This window comes from Alosa alosa, chromosome 4 (genome assembly GCF_017589495.1).
Source record: "Alosa alosa isolate M-15738 ecotype Scorff River chromosome 4, AALO_Geno_1.1, whole genome shotgun sequence".
In the NCBI taxonomy this organism is placed as follows: domain Eukaryota; kingdom Metazoa; phylum Chordata; class Actinopteri; order Clupeiformes; family Clupeidae; genus Alosa; species Alosa alosa.
Genome location: NC_063192.1, coordinates 29396489 through 29412564, shown reverse-complemented (window position 1 = coordinate 29412564; position 16076 = coordinate 29396489). Strand labels below are relative to the sequence as shown.

Genomic DNA, 16076 nt, shown 5'->3' with positions numbered 1-16076 from the left:
TTCATCGACTGGCAACGCCGCCTCTGCTCGCCGGCCCGCGTTAACACACTGGTTTTCTGTTCACACACACACACACACACACACACACACACACACACACACGAGATAGAGAGAGAGAAAACATGTAATAAATACACACCACACAAAATGGTATGGTACACTATCAGAACGTCACATATTACCAACCGTCCTGTATGTCCAACCTCTTACGTGTATGTGTCACTTACTATTCATTTCTATACAAACCAAGACGGCGGATTCCTAAAGAAACGCAAGCACCCACATAAGTGTATCTAAATTAGCTGTGTACCAAAAATGACATTTTACCGTGAATAGAAGACTTGTAAGGCTGTGTGTACAAATCCGCTTGGAGCTCCAGTGGAATTTTGAATTGCCACAAGAATTCTCGGGCTAACCGTTGATGTGCCGTGAGAAAGGTTGGGAATATGCACCCACCAGCCCAGCCCTAAACTCCGAGCGTAGTACACAAAATCGGATATTTCAGGCAGTTAAAGCCCCAGTAAAAACCAAACTAGATTTTGTTCAAATCTACACACCTAAAATGTAAGGTTAATTTATCAAATGTTATGTTGAAGTATTAAAAAACATTAAACATATTAAAAAACGTTGTTTTAGAATCTTCAAACAAAATGGTTGGTAATTAGTACGTTTGATAATCCTTCAGTAATCCAAGACAATTTGAACAATTATATGCTTCCAACTTTTTTTGGGAACAATGACCGTCTCCCAGTTCATAAAGGAAAGTGAAAGACATTGCTGGACAGGTTTGGTATGAATTTAATGGTTCAATATGTACAAATGCTGTTTTTTTTCAGGTGTTGAGCTTGAAAGCCCAGTGGTTAGTTACTCATTTTGGGTGGCCCCCAAAACATGTCCGTGGGACATCTTAATCCTTCAGTAATCATTCAAGACAATTTGAACAATTATATGCTGTTTCACGTTTGCCATTGAAAACGGAATGAAATGTAGACCTCTCCCAGTTCACTGCAAGTGACAGAGTTCTAAGAGTTCATTCAAGTCATATTTTGGATGGGAAAATACAAACATAGAGTTTGGGACTTCAGATGTTTCTGCCAGCACTTCATAAAAACTAATAGTTTGAGAACTTTGAATTATTTTAAATTGCTTGTTCACAACTTTTTATTAGTATTAGTTTCATTTTGAGCTACTTTTTTTAATACTTTTGATATGGCTACATTTTACACTGATATGATATGATGGCAACATAAACACAGCTAAAAATGGTATTAAATTGCAGTAGCCTATGATTAAATGTAATGGAATATTCAACTAAGGTAGACTGCTGTTGTTCACAGCACTAAGCTATTTATGGTTACTGATACTCCGAGTCTCTGGCCCTCGCTTAGAGCCAGGCATAGTGAGCTGGCCCTCGGAAGAAAAAGTTTGGGGACCACTGCTTTAGCCTCTCCTATGGCTCCCTGCTGTGTTAGAAAAATCTGAGTTCTAGAGATAAAATAGCAGCATATCGACTTGCGTGCGTGCGTGCGTGCGTGTACCTTGAATCTGATGTTGTTGCTGATGAGTATGTTACCCTTCATGAACTCGCGCTCGTTGTCCCTGTTCTCCGTGACGACGGGGAAGGCATGGTAGACGGTGGTCCGCAGGATGCTAACCAGGGATTGGATGCGCGTGTGAGGGTACACGTACGTCAGGTTGGGGTCCATGATGTCACTGGCCGTCAGTCTGATGGATGAAAGGAAGGGGGGAGAGAGAGAGAGAGAGAGAGAGAGAGAGAGAGAGAGAGAGAGAGAGAGAGAGAGAGAGAGGTCACAATTACCCAGCAATATACCTACACCATGGAGCACCAAGTACATTTAAACCAGGTAAACATAAGACCTGCATTATTATCAAAAGACACCAGACTTTCTGTGTGACTCCAATACTGTCAGTGGCTTGGGAAAAAGGCACTCGATTCTGAGAGAGAGAAATAGAGGTTGAGAGAGGTAGAGAGAAATAGAGGTTGAGAGAGGTAGAGAGAAACTTTTTTCTCAAAGAGGTAGAGAGAAATAGAGGTTGAGAGAGGTAGAGAGAGGAGAAATGAGAGGAAGAGGAAGACACTTTTTCTCAAAGAGGAATTGCATCTGCGCCATTACGTTTTGCCATTAAAGCTCATTTAAATTGAATCAAAAAAATGAAAGAGAGAGAGAGATGGAGGACGAGAGGTAGAGGGAGAGAAGGAGAAAGAAAGAGAGAGAGAAAGAAAGAGAGAGAGAGAGAGAAGGAAAGAAAGGAAAAGAGGCGAAGTGGTCTGAATGGGACTGAACTAGAGTGACCCTGGGTCTGAATGGGACTGAACTAGAGTGACCCTGGGTCTGAATGGGCACAGATCCAGAGAGGACAAAGAGACAATTTGATGTTCCACTTGATGTTTCTTTTTTTCATTTGGGCCTCTTCTCTACTCGGGTATCTACACTAGTGCATCCCAGGTAGAGTCCAGTCAGCGCAGGATGCACAGGGGTCCACCCACTGGCACTGACACAATTTCAAAACCTTTCCATGACTTTTCAATGACCATAAACAAAACTTCCATGACCTTTAACAGCCTACAAGTACAAATTAGCTTTCTCCATGCCACAGGTTGGGGCCAATTATGAGAGATTGGATTGGATAAAATGGGTTTTCTCCTGACCTATGTTATATCTGTGAAGGAAGCGATCAAATTATGTGAGTTGATGTACGCTGCAGGGATGTCTGACCTATGTGTGTGTGTATGTATATGTGTGTGTGTGTGTGTGTAGGTGTGTATGTATGTATGTATGTATACTGTAGGTGTGTATGTGTGTGTGTATGTATGTATGAATAGGTATGTATGTGTGTGTGTGTGTGTGTGTATGTATGTATGTATCTATGTATATGCATGTGTGTGTGTGTGTGTGTCCATCCTTACTTGTCCATCTCCACCTCAGTCTCCCACTCCAGTAGGGGTACTCCCTTCAGCAGGATGTGGATGTCATAGATGCCCTTATTGAAGAAGTCTCCTGTCCACTTAGCCACCTGACACACACACACACACACACACACACACACACACACACACACACACACACACACACACACACACTAATGACATAAAACTAACGACAGGACTATCTACTCCATAACAAAAAGACATGCATTCATTTTGGTATACGCCTACAGCGTATTTAAATTGACGCGATTTATTTTCTTCTAGTTTGTATAATTAAATTGCACTCTGCTAATGAACGAGGAAATATAATGGAGCCTGTGCATGTATTTCACTAAATTGCCAGGAATGAAATTACACCCAGTGCATTTGTCTGTCTGTTCACAGACCGCAGTGGATAACTCAACACAACCTAATGACCTGTCCCCTACCATTAAGGTGATCATGATGGGCAGGCCGTATGTGATCTCATTGGTCGACTCTATGAGGATGACCGTCAGGCTGATGGTCATGCGCACCACACCACCCAGGAAGGCAGCTGCACCAATCAGAGCGAAGGTCCCGGAGTAGATGTGCATGCCCAGGTTTCTGAGGCAGACGGACAGGTGGAGGGGTCAATCAGAAGAGAGACACATTAGCAAAGGAACATGAGGGTGTAAAGTACAATAGTGAGTTTAAAAAAAAATTAAAATAAATAAACAGAGAAGAGTGTTAGTAGCTTTCTGTATGAGTGTCTGTGTGAGTCATGTGTGTGTGTGTCAGTGGCTTTGTGTATGAGTGTCTGTGTGAGTCAGTGGATTTGTGTATGTGTGTGTGTGAGTCAGTGGGTTTGTGTATGTATGTGTGTGTGTGTGTGTGTGTGTCAGTAGGTTTGAGTATGAGTGTGTGTGTCAGTGGGTTAGTGTTAGAGTGTGTGTGTAAGTGTGTGTGTGTGTGTGTGTGTGTGTCAGTGGGTTTGTGTATGAGTGTGTGTGTAAATCAGTGGCTTTGTGAGCCAGAGAACAGTAGCTTATTACTTGCAGCTGACTGGACATGAAAACACTTGGGGACAAGGCTGCTTGTGTGTGTGTGTGTGTGTGTGTGTGGTGGGTACACGAGGCAGTTAGGGGTCAGAAAAGAAAACTTTACCCCACAAAAGCAATCATGGAGAACTTGCAGTCAGCACAATAAACACACACACACACACACACACACACACAAACACACACACTCTTTCTCTCACAGACACACACACACACACACACACACACACACACACACACACACAGACACACACACAGACACACACACACAAAAAGTGCAGAGAGAACACTAATCTCATGTGCCATGGGAAACTCACATCTTGAGGACGTTGGCCACTAGGCGTCCGAGTGACGCCCCACAGAGCAGCGAAGGGACAAAGAGGCCGCTGGGGACGGACACGCCGTATGTCCAGCACGCCAGCAGGAAGTACAGAACAAAGAAGAGAGACAGAGTCACCGGGCTGAAGGTAGCTGCAGAGAGAGAGAGAGAGAGAGAGAGAGAGAGAGAGAGAGAGAGAGAGAGATTAAATGGTGAATATTAAAAATGATTCCCTATACTGCAAAAAAATGAGTACAAAGAATTGCTATACATCTTGATGAAGGGCCTTCAGCTGCTTTGGCAAATGTGTTTAAAATGACAAAGTTTTATTTTCCCTTTTCTTACAAATGGTGAATTGTGGTAAAACTTGTTCACTGTCACATACAGAGAGAGCAGAGAGAGAGAGAGAGAGAGAGAGAGAGAGAGAGAGAGAGAGAGAGAGAGAGAGAGAGAGAGAGAGAGAATGTTGCATTTAGAGTGCATATGTTGGAAGTGCATTGGTGGAAGCCACTTCCTGGTGGATAGTGTGTCCTGTGGTGTGTGTGTGTGTGTGTGTGTCTCACCGTCCTGGTGGAAGAGCTGGTGGATAGCCACTTCCTGTGGGTTGAAGAAGAGTGTGGCCATGTCATTGTAGCTCTTATTGGAGCAGAAAAACTGCCTGATGGTGGAGTTCACGTCCATATTGTACCCCTCCTGAACACACACACACACACACACACAGAGAAAGAGAAAACATGTAATAAATACATACATACCACACAAAATGGTATGGTACACTATGATAATGGTGTAATGGTTTTTCAGGTGTTGAGATTGGGTGAGTGAACGGACATCTTAATCCTTCAGTTTTAAGACAATTTGAACAATTATATGCTTCCAACTTTTTGGGAACAGTGACTGTCTCCAAGTTCATAAAGGAAAGTCAAGAAAGACATTGCTGGACAGGTTTGGTATGGAAGAATTTGACAAGTACATATTACTGGTTCAATACGAGTACAAACTGCTGTTTTGGAATTTGACCTACTGCAGTTCTCTGGACCGTACACTAATATGCAGTATGCTTTAGACTCTCCTATTGCTCCATGCTGTGTTTGAAAAATCTGAGTCCTATAAATAAAATAGCCTGGGTTTTCCCATGCTGCCTTACGCGTGCAATTTTACGACATTACGGCTTTGGGCATTCGGAAACCACGTTTCAAATACGAGAAAATGTACATGTAGTTCCCAGACCCCATCTCAATGAGATGAGGTTTGGCGTTAGCCAGGCTAGAGATAAAATAGCAGTATATCGACTTACGGCCCTGAAAAAAATAGATCACTGGCTCCCTCTAGTGGACAGCAAGTGAAACAGAAGACTCTCTTTGCCAAGTCACTATTGTTCACCTACGTGTGTGTGTTTATACCTTCCATCTGACTGCTGAATGATGTATTAGTGGCTAGACATTGACACTATTGTTTATAAACTGAGGATAAGTTAAGTACATAAAAGGTGAAAAACAAGAAACCATTGAGCTAAATAGAGTGCCTCTGAGTAACTCCAGCAGCTCAACTAGTAATTGAGAGCTAGTCATTACATAACGGGCCAAACGGGCCAAATGACCCAAAACAAAAACAGAGCAAGGTTCCTGTGGCCATCCACCTCATCACATCTCAGGCCAGTGTGTGTGTGTGTGTGTGTGTGTGTGTGTGTGTGTGTGTGTGTATGTATTTTGGCTCCATATGGTGAAGGCTTCTGTCCTAGTGTAAACACAACCTTGTGCCACCCTGACACACTCACTTCCAGCTCAAGGGCAGTCAGTACACACACACAGACACACAGACACACAGACACACACACACAGGCCAGCTGCCAGTGTAACTACTGACCATTGTTATAGCTATGTCTGTACCTCCCTGAGTTCAGGGAGTCATTTGTCAGACTCATTTGATTGGCAGCTTTTCATTAAGGTGCAAAATTAATTTTGCGTGCAGGGGAGAGGTGCCATGTCTTTAACATGAGATGGAAGGTTTGATAAGGCTGCGGCTGTGCTAATGAGGATAAAAGAAGTGTGAAAAGGCAAGACGAGCAGTAATTGAGTGCATGGGAATGAGAAAGTCACTCTGGGAATGAATGAGATGCAGACTTGTCCAGAGAGATTAAAAGAGAAGTGTTTGAAGAAATGCTTTGGGGGTGAGATGTTTCTGTGTGCATGTGTGACCAGTGTAATGGTGTTTGAGTGTGTGTTTGTGTGTGTATCCAGCACATTAGTGTGAGTCTGATTGAACATGTGTGCATTGTGTGTGTGTGTGTGTGTGTGTGTGTGTGTGTGCATGCATGCGTGCAAAGGGAATCTGACTGACCAGCACAGTCGAGTTGTGTGTTGTGGGGGGAGACAGGTCCCGACACTCTCCCAGGGTCATCGAGGCCACGAAGATCACCACCGTTGTCACCATGGTGACCAGCAGGCTCTCCAACACCCTGGCAAACAAACGGATTCTCAGAAGATGGTCCGATAGCACACAATATATATCTGATAACATTTTCTTCCGGGGGAGCCCCTGCTTTAATTAACATGTCATTAAAAATTAAAAACACATTTGTATAGGTGTACTAATACTTTGATTAAAGACATATTTCACTCGATGGATAAAATTAAACTGCACACAAGTGTATGTGAATACACGCATTCATATCTATGTATTTGTGTGTGTGTTTTGTACCTGACGACCTTGGCCTTGGGGTGGACGTTTTTCATGCGATACTTGGCGAGGCGTTTGTTGATGCAGTTGAACAAAGCTCCCAGCAGCCCCCCCACGATTCCCATCAGCACAAAGAAGGCCAGGTCCACCGCCGTCCACAGGTGGCACGCCTTGTCACCATCTTGGCACTAGGAGGGAGAGAGAGGGAGACACACACACACACACACACACACACACACACACACACACAAACTCAATGCGTAGATAATCGCATGCCAGTGAAGATGGCATAATTTCATTCAGATGTGTGATGAGTCCACAAACAAGCACGCACGCACGTGTTTACCTTAAACTCGCCAAAGTTGAGCAGGCCTGGCAGCTGGAAAGAGCCCCACTTGTTGTAGTTGAGCCCAGACCGGAAGAAGTTCAGAGTAAAGGTAGCCGACATGGAGCAGAACAACTGAGACAGAGAGAGAGAGAGAGAGAGTGAGGGATAGAGAGAGGGAGGGATAAAGAAAGAGAGAATATTCTCTTTCCTTTCTCAAGATCAGTGACTGCTGAGCAAAGCCAGACATTAGGCTTACATAGGAGACATTTATTAACATTGACATGGAAGTTGGAACAACTCAAGACACCACAGATGCAGGTACAGTCACAGTGATCATGACCTTTGTCTCTGCAGTGTTGGGAAACCCACTACCTAAGCAGTCTGAGGTGTGTGTGTGTGTGTGTGTGTGTGTGTGTGTGTGTGTGTGTGTGTGTGTGTGTGTGTGTGTGTGTCCCACTCACCACTTTCCATGTGAGAGCCTGGTTCCAGAAGGATGACCCCTCCTCCAGACTGAAGAGGGTGCCCCCGATGGGCGCCCCGAAAGCAGCCGCCACGCCTGCTGCTGCCCCCCGCCGACACAAAGTCACGCTTGTCCCTGAAGACACACACACACACACACACACACACACACACACACACACACACACAGGAATCAATCAACCATCATACATACTGGTAGCTAGCTGTACATTTAACTCTGATGTAGACACCCTTTGAATTTCTCTCAGGTGAGATATGACAAATAACTGCTGTAGTGTTGTGGTAAATTAACATTTTGGTTCATTTTGACAGTATTGACAATAATACATTTGTAATAGATCTGTAACAATGACTTTTCTTATGATCAATTGAGCAATATCCGCGCGCACACACAACACAACACAACACACACAACACAACACAACACAACACAACACAACACAACACAACACAACACAACACACACAACACAACACAACACAACACAACACAACACAACACACACACACACACACACGGCTGCTTACCGGTCACTGCGGAAGTATGGGAAGTAAAACTGGATCTTCTTAAAGGTGATACTCTGGAACTGGAGACACAGATCGCTGACATCATGATGATTTTGCAAGAACATCACCATCATTACTACCACCACCACCATTCTCCTCCTCAGATGGGAAAACATGGAGGATGGGTTGCATTTGAAAATCAATTTCTTTCAAATCCTACTATTCCAGAGGAGTTCAGCTCCACTTTATCTCTGAGTAAATCAATCATGTTTGAATGCTGCAGGCCTGTCTGTGTAAAACTACTTTAAACTTAACTCAATACATCTGAACAGCCATTCAACTTTCTCCAACTACCCTCTCTATAATGAAAACGCGTCCCTCATTTTAAGATATGTTGCATATCCTTGATTGAAAATAAACTCCAGTCCAGTGCCATCCGGTGCTCCGCGCAGGCAGACACATTCCGTCAACTTCAGCTCACGGCTCCATAGAAATGCATTGGGAGCCGTGATTTTTGTCCGGTTTTATGGGATTTTATAGTGGTGTGAGTTGAAAGGGACGGCCAAAGAACATGTATCTCCATGTCATCCTGAAGTCTTTCGACGGATTCCAAATGAAATCCGGGAGGTCCGGGGCTCTCTAAAGGAGCCTCTTGGGCTGTAACTACAGACAGTCTTACAGATATCATGGAGGTTCTAATCAACTCTGGTCTGAGTTTGACGGACATAGCAACAATAACTAAGGGGGCGTGGATTTTGTGATTGGTCAATTGAAAGCTGCTACTGCATAGTGTGAGAGTGATAGTGATAGTTTGAGAAATGAATGAAGCACATAAGGGAATAAGGGACATTATAGAGACAAAGGGATAATAACCATCCATCCATCCTTCCTTTCATCCTTCCATCCATCCATCCTTCCTTCCTTCCTTTCATCCTTCCATCCATCCATCCATCCTTCCTTCCATCCATCCATCCATCCATCTTTCATCCTTCCATCCATCCTTCCATCCTTCCATCCATCCATCCATCCTTCCTTTCATCCTTCCATCCATCCATCCATCCTTCCTTCCTTTCATCCTTCCATCCATCCATCCATCCTTCCTTCCTTTCATCCTTCCATCCATCCATCCATCCTTCTTCCACAATCTCCACATAAAGGAGCTTACTGAGGAATCTACATCCTTGTATCCCACTGTGTTATGTATTGGGGGTTGCTCAGACCTACACAAGAGCAGACAGCCCACTGACACGTCTTCAGCACACATCCAGATTAGGGGGTTTAAGGTCTGAGCAACGTAGTGATTTCCCTAGACGTGTAGCGACCCGCTAGACCAGGATTCCCTATTACACTGCGCCTGTGTGTAAATCCAATTCTGTTGCAGGCACTAAGGTGTGTGAGAGCTGTAGTCGTACCTGAGGCAGACCTGCTCCGATGATGGCACCGCTGTGGATCATTGGTCCCTCCTTCCCGACAAACAGACCTGAAAAAAAATCAAACAACGTGTCAGAACACGCAAGGTGAACTCAATTGACTCGAACATGAAAAAAACGCATCTACAAGTTCCCAAATGTTTCGATTTGTTTCCCTCTCACAGCTATAAGCCGCGCCCTGGAGATCCAGCATGGTGACGCAATGCTTCAACCCTGAATGTTCCACATACTAAACCACACAGAGATGAGAAGAAACAAACAGGCCTGTATCAGGGCACGTTCTGCCAAGTGCACAAACAAACCTGATCAATCAAATTCTGCAAAGCTACTGGAGCTAGCGTGAGACAGCAGACTCTCTCACAAGCTCCACTCACAAAGACAGGCTTTCCATATTTTTATGACTAAACAACACAAAATCTTCCATTTGAAGTCAGTGTACCTGATGATGGAGCTATTTAGCAAAGAGGTGAAACTAGGAGAGAGGGCAAAGAGGGGAAAACTAATGCACAGTACACAGGCTATGTATCATCCATATGCGGCAACTGTCCGTGACCTTCATGTTTATTGTGCAAACAAACAAACACAAGTGTGTGTGTGAGCACACACACACACACACACACACACACACACACACACACACACAGCACAGGTCGTGAAGCTCACCTCCAGCCACTGCGAACAGCACTCCCACCACCTTACACACAAACGTGCGCAGACGCACGATCCCTGGGATCTTCACTCCGTTCAGGTAGCTCTTGATCTCTGGGATCCCTGAGCCTGCTGCCACAGGCTGGGGGGGTAAAGGAGGGTCAGAGGTCAGTTATGAGCAACGTGTCAGCAATGCAAATATAGATACATTTTTCCCCATCCCATCTCATTTTCTGCCATACATGCACTCACTCATTCACTCACACACACACACAGAGAAGACACACAGAGACGAACAGCCAGACAGATACACACACACAAGCACACACAAAGTAAAATGGAAATTAAATGCACTCATACACAGACACACACACACAGAGGGGAGACACACACACACAAGACACAGAGAGACACACACACACACACACACACACACACAGAGGGGAGAGACACAAACACACAGAGAGAAGAGAGAAGACACACACACACACACACACACACACACACACACACACACACACACACACACACACACACACACACACACACACACACACACACACACACACACACACACACACACACACACACACACACAGCCCTCTCTGACCTCGACGAGCACAAGGACGCTGGCGATGAAGATGAAGGCCATGTTGAAGGCCAGCAGCTCCAGCAGAGACAGGGCCAGGCAGCCCTTCTCACTGCACTCCTCCACAGCTGGAAGAGGTCAAAGGTCAAGGAGAGGGCAGAGATTAAAGTGGAGCTTACACTGACATGACCCTGAGACGACCACAGTGCAGTGCTCTCCACAGTAGGAGTTGGGTTTAGAACAGTACAATAATGTGGTACTATCTATCTGGTTTAACCAGCATTGCAATGTGTGCACAAACAGCTACTTTTGAAGTCTGTCAATATCTTACTTTATGTCCTATAACAAGGGACACGTACTTCTTAAATTTCTGACATTGTGATTCATGCACTCATATTTATGCAATCATGAATTCAAATAAATATCATAATTAAATTCATAGAGCATTATATTTTACAAGTATTTTCTTTCTATGTGTGTCTGCACTGATTGCTTTGTAGTGCCTTTGTTATAATAATGCTATAAAAGTTACAGGTTCGAAGCGCTAACCAGTAGGCCACGGCTGCCCCAAATAAAGTCCAGTTCAATTCCTGTGAGTGCTAACAATGTTAGTCAACACACCATCTTGCTGCTATAGCTAAGTACTCAGAGTCATTCAGCTCTGTGTATGAGGGAAAAAAAATAAAGCCAAAAAGTTTAGCTGCATTCCATCATGCTTGGTGTTATCAGAAAAAAAGATACATTTCCCAACCACGCTGAACTTGAGCTGTGTGAAGAGGCGGACAAAGAAATCCACAAACAGGCCGACCTAAAGCAAAAACACACACACACACACAGACAAGTTGCCATTGCAGTCATTAAAGCAATCAATTTAACATGGCTACTAAGGGACAAAAACAAGCACAACATTGTATAGAACTAGAGCAGTACATTCTGCTACTTGTAACAGATCTGATAGGCATGCACTAGGCATGCACTATTCCACCATGCAAATCCTTTGTCCATGGCTGGTGGTGTACTCACCCCAACCACTGAGATCACAGAGCATGACAGACTGATAAGATGCATCTGATCCCATTTCAGGCCTTAGTGGGAAGCTACAGCAGGCGCGGAACTGAAGTGTTTCGTTCGCCTTGCGTCTGCTGCAACAATTAGCTTCCACTGTAACCAATGGAAGTAGTTACACCAGACGTGATAGCGGCACGTACGTTGGAAAAAAAAATAGTCTGTTCATCTAAAATGGATATTACGCGTCACGAACGGAACGCTTCAGTTACGCGCCTGGTGTATCTTCCCTGTTAGAGACACCCATAACAAGAGTCCACGATCCTCACCACTCCGATGGAGACTCCTATGGCAAACACCAGCATCCACTTCACCGCTTCATACTTTTTGGCTTTCTGTGAACAGAAACACATGAACGCAGCACGAATTACAAAAAACGCCCATGAACGTGCAAGCAATATAACCAACTATGAGTTGTTTACAGTATGAATGTATGCCCATTCAAAATGTATCTCTTGAAAGAGATTTCTTTGAGGAAAGAAATTCATGAGAATTGACATAAAAGCCCAGCCTACACCTGTCCTCTGAGTGATGGCTGATCAACATTGAGCTATGCTGAGATTTCATTCACAGTATATGTGGAATCAAGAAAATGAACACTACTGATGAACAGAATCACTTGTGAGTCATTCATGAATGCCTACACCCTGCTCAATAACAATGCTGAATAGAATTCATACATCATTTTTAGCCTACTTAAACATGCTAATGTATATGGTATGGTGAAGCATTGGTCAAATTTGGGCATTTATCCTAATCCGTGAATTAATGAAAACACACTCAGCACACAGTGAACTGCCTGCAACAACTAAGCGTGAACTGCCTGGGAGCAGTGAGGAGTTAGGTGCCTTGCTCAAGGGCACTTCAGCCGTGCCTATTGGTCGGGGTTCGAACAGGCAACCCTCCGGTTACAAGTCCGAAGCGCTAACCAGTAGGCCACAGCTGCTGTGACTTGTGACAACAAGATAGTGTTGAATATTTTCATATTGTCATATGTATCGTTACGGCAAAAATACCATGAAAAATCGTTGGCTTTAAAGTCTACATGCCCACCCCTCGTGGAGAGATGCTATGACAATCTTCCTCTCACCTTATTGTCCATCCCCTCCAGGACCTCCATGTAGGGCTCATTGATACAGCGGTCATAGTCCAAACTCTACAAAAACACAAACAAAACAAATTTAAAAAAAAAGACACCTTCACCACTGTAGGATATCAGAGTCAGACTTCTGCACGCAGTATTACAGAGTGCTGCACATTTCTAGCCTATGAACGTTTAGTTTCAAAAGGCATGATGAAGCAATGGTTTTTAATGTATGTAAGGTTAAGGTTCTTACTCTAAAGCCTCATTGTTCTAGCCTAGAAATCTAGACGCATTTGCGAGCTGGAAAAATGAAACTTCGATCAGGCCAATCACATCGTGTAGAGTCGGTAGGCAGGCTTAACATAATGATGAGTTGCGACAGTTCGGAGTGAATTCCCTGCTACTTGAAAACAAAGAAGATGGATGTTGCTGTTGGCGAACAGCGTGACACGAGTTAAGCTTTTTTTAAGTTGGCAAAAGTTTGAACAACTAGCCAGATAGCTCTGCTGGTGGGAAAACGCATGGGACTCACGAGTTGTAGCGGTATCCTATTGCATGTAGAGGGAATTTGAAAGACAACCGTTTATCCCGCCCCTCGGACTGAGCACTGCCAATGGTGAGTCCCTAGACCCTACATCTTGATGTGGGTCTGGCTTGTCAGGCTATCATTGTTCTGTAGATTGAATATTACTTCTCATTGTAAGTCACCCTGGATGAAAACCCATCAGCTAAATGAATGAAAGATGTAAATACAAATGCCATGGTGACAGCTGCCTGGTAGTGTGTAAGGATCAGTTTCCTACAGCTGTGGTTTTATGACTGAGACTGGACTCTGTTCTCTGCCTCAGTCACTACTGTCAATACCTCACACAGTGTTAGAGTGTGCTACTGTACACCGTTATAACTAAGGTTTCGTTTCTTGAGTCCTGATAATGCAATGTTGACACCAGGCAGTCTGAGTGAAGCTGTGCCTCTTTCTCACCTCGTAGTCTTTCCTGGGCAGGATCTCGTCCTCCTCCTCCCTTGTCTCTCCCAGGATGGTCTGAGTGGACAGGCAGAAAGACACAAACACAGCCGGAATGACATTCAGATGGGCCACACAGGAAACAGGCACACTGAGTGTGTATCCAGTTACACACAAGTCTCATTCTACCTTACACCAGGCATATTGATTCAATGGCAATGCACAGTAGTATACAGCTTGAGAATGTCAACCAGCTCCTCTGGGCCCCGATTTAGATGACAGGAAAAGAGTCAAGTCAGACAATGTGTATTGGTCATGAGGTAAAGCTTTGTGGGAGCATTGAGCCGATTCACCAATGTTTTGGACCTTGAATGCTATTACCAATTAGCCTTTTCATAGTTGTTATATTAGCCTCAATTAGACTTCAGACTTTGCTCGCCATTTTAATTTCGTCTATCTGTGTCCCAGGGAACAAAACAAAAGTCAACTCAACGTTTCCTTGAGCACAACCCCAACCTATAGGAGAGGAGCCAGGTCGTGGCCACAGTAACAGCTCTGAGTGATCCTTTGGGATGGCTACAATCCCAGATGCTCTGCTGACCATCTGTCACACACAAAACAGAGGGGTAATAGGCTAAAAATTAGCAATGAGTTACCTACGGGGCGGACACTGATTTCTCGATAACTTAACAAAGAAGTTGTTATATTTACACAAGCAGCATTAGGTCCAATTCACTAGTCCAGTGGGATTTTGTATACTCGTGCTTGCTAGGTGAGATTGCACATCATGGTGCCTTAAAAAGAAACCGAAACCATCCAATATGACAGCTCGGCCTTAACTTTTACTCCTTGCCCATGGGCCTTTAATGACTTTAGCACTGTATCTTGCAGAGGTAGCTCTACAACGTGGAAAGAAATGTTGACTTCTGCTAACGTAGAACTAGGGTGGAGCTTTTAGACCCAATCTGGCAGCGTCATACGGGAGCCGCTATCCCTACCTCTCTCTCTTTCTCTACCAAAACAGGTGAGCATGGAGCATGCAATTAAAGAAGCTGAGCACCCCTACCAGCTCCTCTGGCGTCCTGGTTTCCGCATCCCTGCAACAGCATTGACAACACAAACAGCTCCTGCAACACGCCATCTTCACTGTTTCAGCACCACCGCCACCACCACTTTGTCATGTGATAAACAAAGACCGCTGAGCGGTAGTCGTGCACGTGCTTGCTGCGCAAACTCTGCGCAGAATGTTCTGTCTGCCAAGCGTTTTTTTGTGTGTGTGTGTGTGTGTGCGTGCGTGCGTGCGTGTTCGCGCACGCGCGCGCGAGGGGATAGGGCGTGATTTTACAATTGCATGCGCATTTTCAGTTTCAGGATCAGTCTGTGTATTTTATTGTTATTACAAGAATACAAGAAGAAGGAAACACCCCAACAAGGACAGATATTTTTGTGAATAATGTTATATATTATTTTGCAGGTTATGATGCACACTGACTACTGACCATTACATAATTAAACTGGAATGACACCAAGTGAAATAGAATCAAGAGTCTGGGGTATACATAGTTCATATTGTGAATAATTATTAATTAAAAGATTTAAAGTAAATGCATTGAATCTATTTGTAGTTGTGGGCTATTTCAAGAATTAGTGAGTTGTCTGGGCAAAATTAGTTTGCACTGTATTCTTGTTATTCGTGTGGCTTCTAGAATATAGGCTAGTGAGAATGAATCTTCCATTGTATGTTAGACTATAACTTTTATTTCTGACATCAAAGATGTTTGCTTTATGTTTGACTGTATACTACAGTCTATGGCTTTAATCCAGTCTATGCCTTTAATAAACTGCTGCGCAATTACAGCGCGTCGTGGAGTGTAGGAAGACAGTTTTGGATTTTTGAACACCTCGCTGCAGCCTGCGGGAAGGCGAGGCTTGACATCAAGCCCCGCCCACATCCAACTCAGCCATGTTTTCTTTGCCTACGTCACTCCCCATACGCTTATGGCTCTGGCTTTGGC

General features: G+C 44.2%; 1 protein-coding gene across 1 annotated transcript in view; it reads right to left on the bottom strand.

Annotated features, from left to right (window-relative positions):
* Positions 1 to 15225, bottom strand: part of clcn6 (chloride channel 6) — a 21678-nt gene extending 6453 nt beyond the window's left edge. Inside the window, 20 exon segments of the mRNA XM_048241985.1 lie at positions 1 to 56; positions 1539 to 1725; positions 2930 to 3036; positions 3379 to 3535; positions 4287 to 4440; positions 4852 to 4981; positions 6629 to 6746; positions 6989 to 7155; positions 7314 to 7427; positions 7757 to 7864; positions 7866 to 7890; positions 8303 to 8361; positions 9694 to 9761; positions 10375 to 10501; positions 10970 to 11076; positions 11690 to 11756; positions 12283 to 12348; positions 13104 to 13169; positions 14080 to 14139; positions 15128 to 15225. The exon segment at positions 1 to 56 is cut by the window's left edge and continues 102 nt beyond it. Of these exon segments, the coding sequence (XP_048097942.1) occupies positions 1 to 56; positions 1539 to 1725; positions 2930 to 3036; positions 3379 to 3535; positions 4287 to 4440; positions 4852 to 4981; positions 6629 to 6746; positions 6989 to 7155; positions 7314 to 7427; positions 7757 to 7864; positions 7866 to 7890; positions 8303 to 8361; positions 9694 to 9761; positions 10375 to 10501; positions 10970 to 11076; positions 11690 to 11756; positions 12283 to 12348; positions 13104 to 13169; positions 14080 to 14139; positions 15128 to 15202 (2018 nt within the window). The 5' untranslated portion in view covers positions 15203 to 15225.
* Between the last annotated feature and the right edge of the window lie 851 nt (positions 15226 to 16076).